The sequence below is a fragment of the Ipomoea triloba genome, chromosome 6 (genome assembly GCF_003576645.1).
Source record: "Ipomoea triloba cultivar NCNSP0323 chromosome 6, ASM357664v1".
NCBI lineage: Eukaryota > Viridiplantae > Streptophyta > Magnoliopsida > Solanales > Convolvulaceae > Ipomoea > Ipomoea triloba.
The window spans coordinates 23616227-23629444 of record NC_044921.1 but is presented as its reverse complement, the minus strand read 5'-3'; the positions used below and the strand labels follow the sequence as shown (position 1 = coordinate 23629444).

The following is a 13218-nucleotide window of genomic DNA, read 5'->3' as shown; positions in this document are numbered from 1 at the left end:
TCTTCAACATATTTTTTTAACAATTTTAAATTTGGTTTTCGTATGAGTTTCAAAAACAAAAAGAGAAGGTTTTTGTATCTATAGTATTATTGATGTAGTTTTCAAAAATATAAATTTTATATACTGACATTAAGTTAAATTAAAGGGAAAACTGCACTACTTGTTGGTTGTGTTCACTTGCCGTCCCAAGCTATATTAATAAGAAAAGAAAGACGAAATTTGTAACGTCAATTAACAAGAATAAGTAGGGATGAGTTTTACGGTTATCATATACTCCGTAATAAGCAAAATGCATTTCAATTCAATACTGGCATCAACTATCAATAGTACATATAATCACACTCAAAAATTTTCTATTTGTACCTTGAAAGGTTTCATATTATTCTTCAACCAAGGACTGATAACGAATTGCATTCTGGTGCCTAAAGCAATACTGTTACACAAATTCAATACTATACCCTAGGCATTTACATTCACATTTTGTGATGGACCTTATTGCAGTCAAGGCATTATAAATCTTGTGGCTTGTTTATACTTTAAACAAGCTCTTTATGCAAATAAAATCCTGAAGCCTTTCTTGTTCACATTCTCTGGTTTAAACCAATTTTCTTCATACGCCCAACACAAGAGAAGCCATTGTTGGAGAAAGAGAGGACACTCTTGGATCTGCAGAAACGCAGTTGATCAAGGCACTCAATAAAGCATAAAATGAACTCAGAGTTCTCGGCTTAGCTGGCTGGTATCTTGTCTTTCTAAATCATGTGATTCCACTGGCTCAGGGAAAATCTCGCTGGAGGATTTATTCCGAGAAGATGAATGCTCATTCCCACTACTATGAGATCCTAGTCTAGAAGTCTGTTTAACACCACTCGTACCTTCTTTGCTCCCTTGGCTCGCATTTGTACTATCAGATGAGCTGTGGCGCCAGCTACCAAAGAAAGCTGATGTCCATGATCTCCTGGATGAAGCCGTTCTCAGCTTTCCTGAGCTAAAATCTTGCCTCACAACCTTGAAAGGGCTTTCCAGTGCTTTTAAGACGTGCCTCATTATGGGGCGCCTGGAAGGCCTGGGATTAAGGCATGACTTCGCCACCACAGCCACTGCCCATACTTCTTCCAGCAAGTCCTCATCAACAATCATCGACTGATCCACAATCCCGGCAACCTTTTCCCTTTCGCTTATACTTATGAAAGGAAGAGTTCTATCCAACCACTCCTTTGTAGAGTTATCGTCTGGCTTGCTTATGCCAACCTTGCCAGTTACAAGCTCAAGTAAGACCTTTCCAAAACAGTAGACATCGTAAGCACAATTTGAGGATGGTGGCTTCCTCATACTATGCGTGCCCTTTCCAGAGCTCCTGCACATTGTCAAAATCAGAGAGACCTCACAACTCCGGGCAAATGCATATTAAACCAAATGTCAAGTAAAGAAGCCTAATATTCATCAGTTAACAACATTTCATTCCAAGCTCTAGAGAAGCATATGATTTTAAAATCGTTTATCTAATTTCTTTTCACTTCTAATTAGTTCGAGTATTGACACATTTTTAGCATTCCATCTGTTATAATCCACCAGGTTGCAGGGTTATTTTTTTAGAAGAATTACAAATTACACAGAATGACTATCCCCTTTACCACCAAAAATCGTAATCATATAAGATTAAGACTTTTGAATGGAATTTGAGGAGCAATGTGATCTAAGTACAGAATCACAAATCAGAAGATTGGATTGAATGTAGAAATATGCTATCTTTTCATTGAACTACTTACTGTGGTATTCGCAGAAATTTTGAGATCATATTCTCACGATTATCGCTGCCCTGAACACAAACTTTGCTCAGACTTCCCAGCCTGACCTCGTATTTATCATCAAGAAGGATACTGCTAGATTGAATATCCCTACGAAGCCAAGATGAAGAAAATGATTAACTGAACTAGTTTAGTGTCTAGCAATCAGAGAGTGAGAAAACATTAATGAGAAAAAAAAAAAAAAAGGTTCAAAATAACATGGAGTAGGCACAACAGATTTCTTCCATTTATTTAATATTCAAGGCCTAAACTTTTCAGTATAGAAAACGTTATAGTGATAGTAGTGCTTAAGAAATATTATGATACCTGTGAACAAGGGGAGGATAGCATTCATGGTGTAAGTATGACAAAGCTTCTGCAGTCCCAATAGCAATTTTCAATCTTGTTATCCAGTCCAAGGATTGTACATCTTCACCTTCGGAATTTGATACCCTGTACAATAAATTGGACAAATCTCCATTTGGCATGTACTTGTAAATCAAGCACTTGTCACTCTCCTGGTCCAGGCAATGCCCTAAAAGTGGGATCAACCTAGGGTGATTGAAATCCCTGTAAAACTCCAGCTCTAATATGTATGATTTATTCTCGAGGGATTGCAAATTTAGTTTTTTAATTGCCACGGGGCATCCATTCTCCAACATTCCCCTGTAGATGTCTCCCGAGTGTCCATGTGTCATAAAGTTTGTATCACTGAAATGATTTGTGGCTTCAAGTACCTTCTCATACATAAATAGTTCTCCTAGAGCAGATAAATCAACAGAAGCCTTATCGGGTGGTGCAGTATTGGCTGCTTCTTGGACAGGCCGCACATTTGCAGACTCACTTTGGATTGGAGTTCTGCTAGAGCGCTTTTTCCAGTATAATGCTATTATTGCCAATAACAATAGCACAATGAATCCACCAATAACTCCAACCAATATGTAGACCAATCTATTTTTGCGACTGTGAGTTTCTTGCAATGGAATTCGCACTGGCCCATTCTGATTAGCGTAAAACATTCTGCAGTCTTCGGGATTTCTCTGACCTGTTTTCTTCTGCAAGCAATTATTGGTAATATTTACACTGCTACCAACATTACTTGGAACAAATCCCTGGAAATAGTTGCTCGACAGATCAATTGAACGAAAATTCCCAATTTCAGACGTCAAATTCCCATAGAACTTATTGTTTGAGAAGTTGAATGAAGCCCCTGTGGCATTAAAAGACATCAAGTTTGGAAAACCACCAGTGAAGTTATTCCCAGAAATATCAAGAAACCTCAAGTGGGACATGGTCAAGAAATTGTCAGGAAGTTCACCACCCAAATTGTTCCCTCTTAGAACTACATCCTTCAACCTAGTAAGATTTGAAAACAAGCTAACAGGAATGGCACCCTCTAGCTGATTATTCCCAACCAACAGTTTCTCTAAACTTCTCAATCTACCCAGAACCTCAGGCAATGAACCTGACAGGTAATTCTGCCCAAGATCAAGCTCCACCAACTGAGAAAGATTAGCCAGCTGATCAGGAATAGAACCACTGACACTATTACTGGATAAATCAAGGGACCTGAGGCTATGAAGTGAACCAAACTCAATAGGAATTGAACCAGACAAATAATTTGAAGACAAGTTGAGACTAGTAAGATTTTGAAGAGCTGAAAAAGCATTTGGAATTGAACCTGCCAATTCATTCCTTGAAAGATCAAGAGACTCTAAAAACAATAATTTCCCAAGTGCAGGAGGAATAGTCCCAGCAATTGAATTATTTGATAAAGATAGATGAGAAAGCCTACTCAAACTTCCAAGCGAAGATGGAAGCAAGCCAAGAATTGAGCTGGAACTAAGGTCGAGCACTTGGAGGGCGCTTAACCTCTGACCAAACCAGTCCGGGATTGACCCTGGAAGAGAAAACCCGGATGAATTAAAAACCTCCAAAGTTGTAAAATTGGCTAAAGAATCAACATCAAACCGTGGATTAATCCGTCCCTGGCGCGTTCGCGTCAATCCGGATAAATTTATTCCGATAACACGCCCTTCCCGGCACTTCACTCCGGTCCATTTCGAGCAAGGATCCACTTTTCTTCGCCAATCCCTAGCTCTGATACCAAGTGAGCTCCGGAGGCCCAACAAAGCTCTCCACTCCGAGTTCGAACTCAGTCGCCCTTGCTGAGCCACCACCGCGTTGAATAAAACGAAGAACAAAAAAGCAATCCTGAACTGATGAACTTCCATGGCTCCTTCTCTGAATCTCTGATACCAAGCTCTATGTTAGCGGATAAACCTCTTTCTTCACCTTCATTTCAATGCAATGCAACTAAAAAACAGTTAAACACCCACTTTTTTCCCCCCTTTTTCCCTCCCTCTATAAATGCCCTATATATGTGCCTACCTATAAGTGTTAAATATCAACTGTGTTTACGTGTTCTTTCTAACTGTAGGGGATGTCTGGGGAAAATAAAGGCTAGAGCGGAGCATTAATGGCGCAAAGGTATTGCGCAACGGCCACAACTGTGCGAATTACTACTGAGCTTCTCTCAAGTCTCTCACCATCATTTGGAGCGCCATTAATGAGTGCGTTGAATCCCGAGTTGACTCGCTGGTTATGTTGCGTGGCAGGTTGAGCTGGGATTGGTTCTCGGAACTCGGTATCGGATAGCATGCACCACGAGTCACTAGGTTGTCGTTTTCCAAATCGCCGGCTGGTTTTCCGGCGCCGGCGACTTCCTCTTCTTCTTATTTTTCAAATGGAGTAATAATTTAAAGCTAATGATGACTAGTGTTAACCAATTGCTATATTTAGCAACCTTATTTATAGTACTTCAACCAGAAAAGAAATACGGAGTACTAGCTTACAAGTTACAACTTACAAGTCGGGTGGATAGAGTATTATTTTCTCACTAAAATGTTTCATACTAGAAAGTTAGAAGTTTGATGTCGGCACATTTTTCACAATCAATGGTTATGAGTTTTTCACTTCTTTATTTCTGTTACAAGGTAGTATTTGTTTCTGTGATCCTGTTCAAACATTCGATTCTGTGACTTTGTTTCAAAAAGAATACAGAAGCGTCAACTGAGCACAAGATGTTTAGTAATCTTTCTTTATCTATTTTTTTTTATAAAATTTAAATTTCATTCGTTACGTATTCCTCCCACAAACCAAACTCTGTTGTAAGAATCCATTCTAACATGCTTAATTGATATTTGTACTAAAAATTCATTTTAACATGATTACTTTTTAAAATTTTCAACCAATCATAATTAGTGAGTATAAAAAAAATTATTAGTCAAGAAACAATCATATGTATATATTCAATCATTCGATAGGACTAAAACAACACATCAATTCTTTTTTTTTTTTTAATACTTACTAAGATAGTAAGGTATATAGTACCCAACTACCCATGCAAAAAGTTAGTGACTTGTTATACACACCAATTGACAAGTCCAGTGCTACTTGCGAGTGAGCTGTATCACATATTAAGCTATATTCATTATAAAATTAACATACTTTATTATTATTATTATTATTATTATTATATATTTAATTAAAAATAATTAATTTGTACAATAATGACTGACCGAATTCATTCTAATGACCATACTATTGGTGCAGTCATATATATTATATATAATATTATGATTTCTTCACTTCTAACATCAAATTTCCTTTTACGCGTGACTTTTTAGGTTGATTTTTCTATTTCCTTTGGTGTCAATTATTATTATTATTATTATTATTATTATTATTATTATTATTATTATTATTATTTCATTTAAAAAATTTAATAATATTTGTTTAGTCAAAGTTTGTTTTTTCAACTATGCTAACTTGTTTGAAAAGGAAGTAATTAGTATATTGGAGCAAGTGGGCGCTGCCATATATCAACGTGCAGACAACATACATAACGTCGGCCAACCCTTTGGAGTAATTATGCCCTACATTAGTCATTAGATGTCGTTTTAGGAAGTTTTATCGTTGATTTTTCCCATCATACCAACCATTTTTTTTTTTTTTCAGTGTGATCGAAGTATTTAAAAAAGAAGACTATAATTGAAATAAGAAGTAATTCAACATTAAAGGTGCGTTTAGAAATTCGAAAAATGACTTATAAGTTTCTCAGTTTACATCACACTTATTAGACCATGACCTCGCCTATAGAGCGAGCCTCTAGAGAAGATAAATTTCGAGTCTTACAAAGAGTCTTTCAATCAATCCATAGACTTTCTATGTGCACAGAAAACCTAACTCACAGTTTACTTTAAGTTAAAGAGTTGAAATTCGTACCCTCAACGTGCCGCCTTACCATTTTACTTCCATAGTCTATAGCAAGGTGGTTTAGGTTATAAGGTACATGTGTTGGGTGGAATGATTTGAAAGAATTAATTACATAAATTTTAATTTTAAAAATAAAGATATATTAGAAACGATACGATTATTGGAGCAAAGTGTTCCAATTCCCTATCAATATTAAATAATGTTAAATGACTTATAAGTTATGCCTATTGTTAATTTCTCACTTAATTGTCACTGTTTGCTTCTTGTGCCAACTGCCAACGCGTCATTCTCCTTTCAATGCAAGTATATAATTTTTCCTCTTTTTTTTTTTAGCTTTAAATATAATTTTTCCTTTTTGATTCTAGAAGATTGAACCAATATAGTCTTTCAAAATTAAGAGTTAAACTTTTTGTTTAAATACTCATGATTCTTTAAAAGATTAATTTACTTAAAAAATAAGATTTTAATAAATTAATTTTTTGTGAATTCACGCTTTTTATCAATTTAGGGAGTCCAAGAATCCAAACTCTAACTTGGAGAGTCCTACCTCCAAGAGGTTATTAGCATAAGTCGAACCCCACTTTACTTTTAGTAGTGGGTAGTAACTTAAGGTTAAGTGATCTATCATTTGGGCTAACCCTATTAGACAATTAATTAATTCATTCATATGAGAAATTGAGAATCAAATTTAATTAATTCTAAACACCTATTAAATAACTTTCAAATAGTTATAATACAATTTTGCATTACAAGTTAAATTCACGATTGTATCTTTTATTTGTGGAACATTTTATATATTAGACTATTAGAGAGCTACAAAGAGATTATCTACGCAGAGAATATTTATAGAATTTTATTATTGTTTCAATCTCAGACATCATGTGATTTCTATCCTATTTATTAGATATGTATTTGAACGAATTATTTTAGGTATGTTATATTGTGGACACTGATCTAAAATGACATCTACATTTAGATTTACAAACTTAATAAAAGCCAATAAAATTAGGTCCTAATCGAAACAAAAAAAAATGTTGGTATAATTATTTGTTGAAATGAATGGTTCATATTATTTTGATTTTAGTATTTTTAAAATTATTTTTCCGACTCTACAAAGGATGTACAAATTAAATTATTGTACAGAGTATTAGATTTTTATTTTTTTGGACTGAACCCGACAGGATGTCATGATCGTAATTAATTACAATTATACCCCACCAGATCACCTTGACCTGGTCACGCATAGTTATTGCGAGCCGCCGAAGGTTCGTTGAAAGCTTGAAGCTAAACATACTATTTTTGGGACGTATAGTAGTAACCACCATTCAACAGTAGCAGTATGGAACGTTATATGGTGGGTAGAACCGTTGGTATTAATTGAATCGATTTTTTCTTTTTTTTGATATTATGATTTTTTTTATTTACGAAAAACTCATAATCGCTACTCAAATTTGTGTTTTGAATGAAGTTGTTTTTAGTTGATCGGTTCAAATCAAGTAAACTAATAAACAATTTTCACATTGAGTCAAATTTGGAAGCTTATGATATTTTGTAAATTTAATAAATTAATATAGCTCAAAAATGATTTAAAAATTTTTGAAAATGATTTCAGAAATAAATAAAAATGGTATTTCTTTTTATAGAATAGAAAGTATATAATATCTTGTAAAGAATTAAGAGTATTTTTTACTATTTATTTTTTCTATTACAAATTTTGGAAGAAATAATAATGTTATCAAGAAGCTAAGTGATTATGGAAGAGAAGTTGAGCCGTGCACTAAATCATACTATAGGAAATCTTATGTATTAGTGACTTACTGTACAAGAATCATGTTTTATTTATTTGACTATTCAGTCATTTCTAGACGATATTATGATATTTTAGAGATTATAATTGTTGCATACTTATTCAACGGTCAAATGATTGATTATTATTCTATATATCATATTTATCGAGTTAAAAGAAATGACACGAAAATATCAGTTGAACTAATTTTTATACTATAGTTAGATTAGAGTGTACTAGAAAAAAGAGATAATGATATGATTCTCTTTTTCTTTTTTTTTTTTTTGAAAGAATAATGATATGATTCTTATTAATAGTATAATATGTAGTAGTAGTACTATACACTACTTACTAATTACTAAGATATAGAATTAAATAAGATGTCATGCAATTACTATATGATCATATATATTCATTGAGTAAACTTCGAACCTTATTTCAATGTGGATGAGAACAAATGAGATGATGTTAATAATAATTGACATCGTAATTGTTCGGAAGTTAAAGCAAGTGAATTATACTCCGCAACGTAAAATATAATTAATTCTCATTGTATGTAGTTGACAAAAGGGAATAGGAGTCAACTACAAATGTTGTGGTCAATGTTGTATTTCATAGGATATGTCGTTTAGCAATTGATGAAGACGTCCACGTATGTGTTACGACAAATTGCCGCAAACTGATAATTGATTGAGGAAAAGCACAACACCATACAAACCTCAAATTATTTATCCCCCTATCTTTACACTGCACAGTCGACTTTTCCTATTTTCACATTTTATGAGAATATTATTTGAGTACTACTTCACGTTTTGTTGGACGTGGATCGGATTAGCTGAGTTCAGTCTCTACTCGATTCGTGACATGACTTATCATGGAGAGATGTGACCGGTTAAATGGTTAATGTCCACCTACTTATCACCAACTGATTTTAAGTAGGATATGATAACTAAATAATCAAAGAACTATGTGGTTAAGCGCGTTTAACTTACAAAACACTGAGTTTCAACACATTTTATTTATAACATTTTTGTCCCAGAATAGAATTTTTTACTTTGGAGAATTACTATTCTGGATAAATTCAATTAAAATTTGAGTCAGAAAGAAATTATATCATTAGAAAAAAAATATATTTTATTTTACTATTATTTGAGATATCATCATATTGTGTGGTTGATTCGATGTACATATGGATAAGTCATGACACTAGTTAGGTTCGGACCACTTATTTAAAGTTTTGATTTTTTAAAATATAATTTTAAAGAAATAGTTGATTGGATATTGTTATCAATCCAAATAATTGATTTTAAGAATATGGTCAAATAAGCCACCTAACTACATGCAAAAATGAAATTAGGCCTTGAACTCAAAATATATATATATATATAATTGGGGCGCAAAATGATGCAATTGAACCAAAAGTGATTTGTTTACCTGTTGATTTGCTAATGTGGAAGTTAATATATTTTAAAATAATTTTTTAAATTTTATTTTAATAATTAAAAAAAAAAAAACAAGATTACCGCTTCATCTCTAGGCTGCTGAAGACGATGAACCAGTCTTCTTTTCCGGCATGGAGACAAAGAGACCTCTTTGTCTCCATGCCGGAGATGAAGGGACCTCTTCATTTCTAGCCTGGCTCTTCGTCTCCCGGAACCAAAGAGGTCTCTTCTTCGTCTCCGGGAGACTTCTTCGTCTCTAGGCTGCCAGAGACAAAAAGGTAATTTTTTTTTAATTTTATTATTTAAAATTATTAAAATAGACTAAAATAAAAATATTTTTTAATATGATAACCTTCACGGAAACTAACAGGTAAACAAGTCACTTTTAATTTAATTACATCATTTTGCGAACCTAAAATTAAAACATGGCACGTGGTTATGGGTGAAATATCTGTTTAACTTGATGTATTCTTTACCAAAGTAAAATCATTGTTTTTTTTTTAGAACTATTGACTCTATTACAATGTAGAGTCTTCCACTGAGGCTCGAACTTGCTCCCATCATTCATGTGAGAGTGTAAATCAAGACACCAGGTGCCACTAAACCACAAGATCTTTGGCAATAAAATCATTGTTTAGGTTCAAATAATCACCGTTTTCCTTATAAATATGGAAAGAAAAAATCTTATACATGAGGCATAAAGAAGGTAATAATTTGATTTAACTTTTAAAAAACATTAAATTCTTGGAAATATTTATTATTTTATTATGGAATTATGGATGAATTCTTTTGATTGATTGATTGATATTTTTGTTTTTTTTTTTTAAATATAGGGAAAAAAAATGATATGAGTAGATTGCATGGCGGCCAACGCGTAAAGTAGAATTATTGGTGAGAATATTACGTATACATACATGTGTTGCTTAGGATACTTTGAACGTTGTACAACACGAATGACAAAGAAAATTGGTGGGTACCAAAGCTTGAAAGAGATGACTGAGGGGTAAAGTAGTACTTGAATCATAGTCTTTTTTTATCGGGTGATTCGAAGATTCGTACTCATGACCTTTAATTTGGTATAGGATTGATTTTGATGCTACATTAAAGCATGTGTTCTATTTCAACTAAAAGTCTAAACTGATAGTTGTACTGCATATTTACGTTTATATATTATATATGCTCAACATATACGAGTATAGTTTATTCAATATACACGATTGAATTGTGATTGAGATTTTGCTTATTATTATTATTAAAAAAAATGGTGGGTGTCTGCTCATTTGACTGAGTCTTGTGTGCTCCCACCATTTGATTGTGGAATAATTTGGACACTCTCATCATTCACTTCCATTATTGCACCACCCCAAATATCTCTTTTTCTTTGGTTCTAGCTATAAACCACTATTCCTCTCAAATTGGGGATGGAAAGCTACTTCTTTGACATCTTTTCCCCCGGCCCCCTTGCAACAAAAAACTTCCCTTTCTAGTACGTACACGTTATTCATTGCAAGTAGAAATGGCAATTCATCGTGTAATATTGGATACCTAACCTTCTCGAATCATAATATGGTGGGTGCAGTGGGGTACTACTCCTACGAGTAATTTTAAATGAGTTTAAATTAAGATAGGTACGAGTAATATTTATTCATATTCAAGACAGATTTAGATAATTCTAACTTCTAAATATATCAGTGTTAGTTCGAGTTTAGAATAAGCTAACAGACAGATGTCCTGATGTTATTTGATTCATTTAAGTAACTCCAAATAATCACTCTATTGAATGGTCCACTCAGGAACCAGAATTTGCGTGGAAAAGTGAAATATCGTTAGAAGATCGGCTTACTAATAACTATTCAACATTGTTTTGTCATGTTAAATTACGAAGATAAAACTACAAATCACTTTTTCTTTGAAGTTTCTACTAATAGTTACCTGCCACGTCAACCTCATGATTGGAATATCATGCATATATGTTGAGTCGGCGTCAATATATCATCCTTGGTTTTAGTTGGTCCCCATTGCGAACTTCATATGCAAGTTCCAGTTATCCATTGTTCCCACCCATTGTACTGTTCTTGTCATTAATATGAATCTCTTGCTACTTGCACTCTATAATCTACAAAATTTTCAATTCGTTCCCATTTGGACACTTAACGTAACACGTTTTCTATGGTTGACACGTTTCCTGAATCTCATACCAGAAATTGAGAAATATCTTCATTCCTATAATCTCATATTGTATAATGTAACATCTTTCTTATATAATTAGATTAAAAGTGAGTTTTTCAACAACTCAATTAGATTGAAAGTTAGTAAGTTACATCTTTAAAAAAATAAAAATTATTTACGAGAAAGTCTTCGGTCACTACTCAAATGTAAGTGCTTTAGGTGAAGTTCATCTTGCATTGTAATTTCATTAAAGAATCATAAGGAGGTAAATTAGTCTACGTAACTGACTTGAAGGTCAATAGACAACTTCCTTAGAGAGTTTTTGAACTTGATATCTTATGATTATCAAGTCAATTGTTGGAAAAAAGGAAGTTATATATAGGGGTGTGCATTCGGTAAACCGTTCGGTTAACCGAACCGTTTTAACCTAACCGAATTAACCGAAATTTTAAAACATTTAACCGTTAACCGAACCGAAGTATGTGTTACCGAATTAACCGATCTGAAATTTTTTTCGGTTAATCGGTCGGTTAACCGATTAACCAAACTTTTTAAACCTAAAATATAAAATTCTAAAAATAACACCTAAAATAATAAATTTAATTAAAATAAAATACAAATCATCCATAACTTCAAATATTCAAACATCCATAACTTCAAATCTTCAATCTAATTAGTATTTAGTATTTATATTTAATTATTTATCTATATATATAAAAATTCGGTTAACCGTTCGGTTAATTTGGTTAACCGACCTTTCGAACCGAATTAACCGTTAACCGAAGTTTCAAGATTCCTTTAACCATTCACCGAACCGAATTTTTCGGTTCGGTGAATGGTTAACCGAAATTTTCGGTTCGGTCGGTTAACCGAAAAATTTCGGTAAATTGCACCCCCTAGTTATATATTTTGCATCTTAAATTAGGCACTAGAAAATCTTGAATTTGGGTTGGGTTAAGTTTGGGTTTTATAAATTAAAGATTAGAAATTCTTTAATTGGGTTTGGGTTAAGTTGGTTTAATTCCTAATAATCCCATTTGTGTTGGTAGGCCTAAATAATTTGTATCTATTAAATTGTTTGGACTGAAATAGTGGGCTTCTCTCAAATTGGGGCAAGGCCCAAATTCATGATATTCATGCAAACAAACCATTATACAAATATAAAAAAAAAAAACGAAAAAGTGTTACAATGTTGTATCCTTGAAATAAAAAGCAGTGCATGTTGTCCTGAATAATTGAGTGGGTAAAATATATAATTCTCGTAATAAAAGATTACTAGTTTAATTATTTTCAACACCTTATTATTAATCAAGTTTGTCGCACATGGTCTCTTCTCATGTATTGTTGTAGGTTATTATATGGATATTTAGAGATCTTTTATATGGTAGGTCCACATAATAACCTGAAATTTGAAGAGAGATGGAGGCATATGTGCAGGATTGCAGATTTGCAGATCAATAATGACCAAATAAAAGGTTTTGATGGAATCCAAATGTCACGTGAGCAGGATGCTGTATCTGGAAGCAGTATCACCTTTTGGAGAAAAAAAAAAAAAGAAGAAGAAATAGTTCTCCAAGAAAGTTGCAAAACTTTTTTTCCAACAAAATTAATCATTTGTATTTGTGATGAATTCAACCTCTTAATTATATATATAATTCAGGACAATGACATAAAGGAGCTGCACGCCCCATCCCCATAATTGTGGAAATAGAATGAATATCATATATATCACCCCGCATATCATTTAATTATCAAT

The 13218-nt window shown here is 33.1% G+C and overlaps 1 protein-coding gene across 1 annotated transcript; it reads right to left on the bottom strand.

Annotated features, from left to right (window-relative positions):
• Positions 1 to 271: 271 nt before the first annotated feature.
• LOC116021898 (probable LRR receptor-like serine/threonine-protein kinase At2g16250) lies at positions 272 to 4582 on the bottom strand. The gene is made up of 4 exons (XM_031262417.1): positions 4337 to 4582; positions 2115 to 4039; positions 1770 to 1898; positions 272 to 1357 (listed from the first exon to the last, which is right to left on the bottom strand). The coding sequence occupies exons 1-4, from the start codon at positions 4352 to 4354 to the stop codon at positions 715 to 717; spliced, it is 2715 nt and encodes a 904-aa protein (XP_031118277.1). The 5' UTR covers positions 4355 to 4582; the 3' UTR covers positions 272 to 714.
• Between the last annotated feature and the right edge of the window lie 8636 nt (positions 4583 to 13218).

Excerpts from the sequence above, each read along its gene's own strand:
- LOC116021898 (XM_031262417.1), bottom strand. Across the intron at positions 1,899-2,114 it reads TATCCTCCCCTTGTTCACAG|GGATATTCAATCTAGCAGTA; the intron begins GTATCATAATAT and ends TTGGCTTCGTAG. Across the intron at positions 1,358-1,769 it reads AAATTTCTGCGAATACCACA|GAGCTCTGGAAAGGGCACGC; the intron begins GTAAGTAGTTCA and ends GACAATGTGCAG.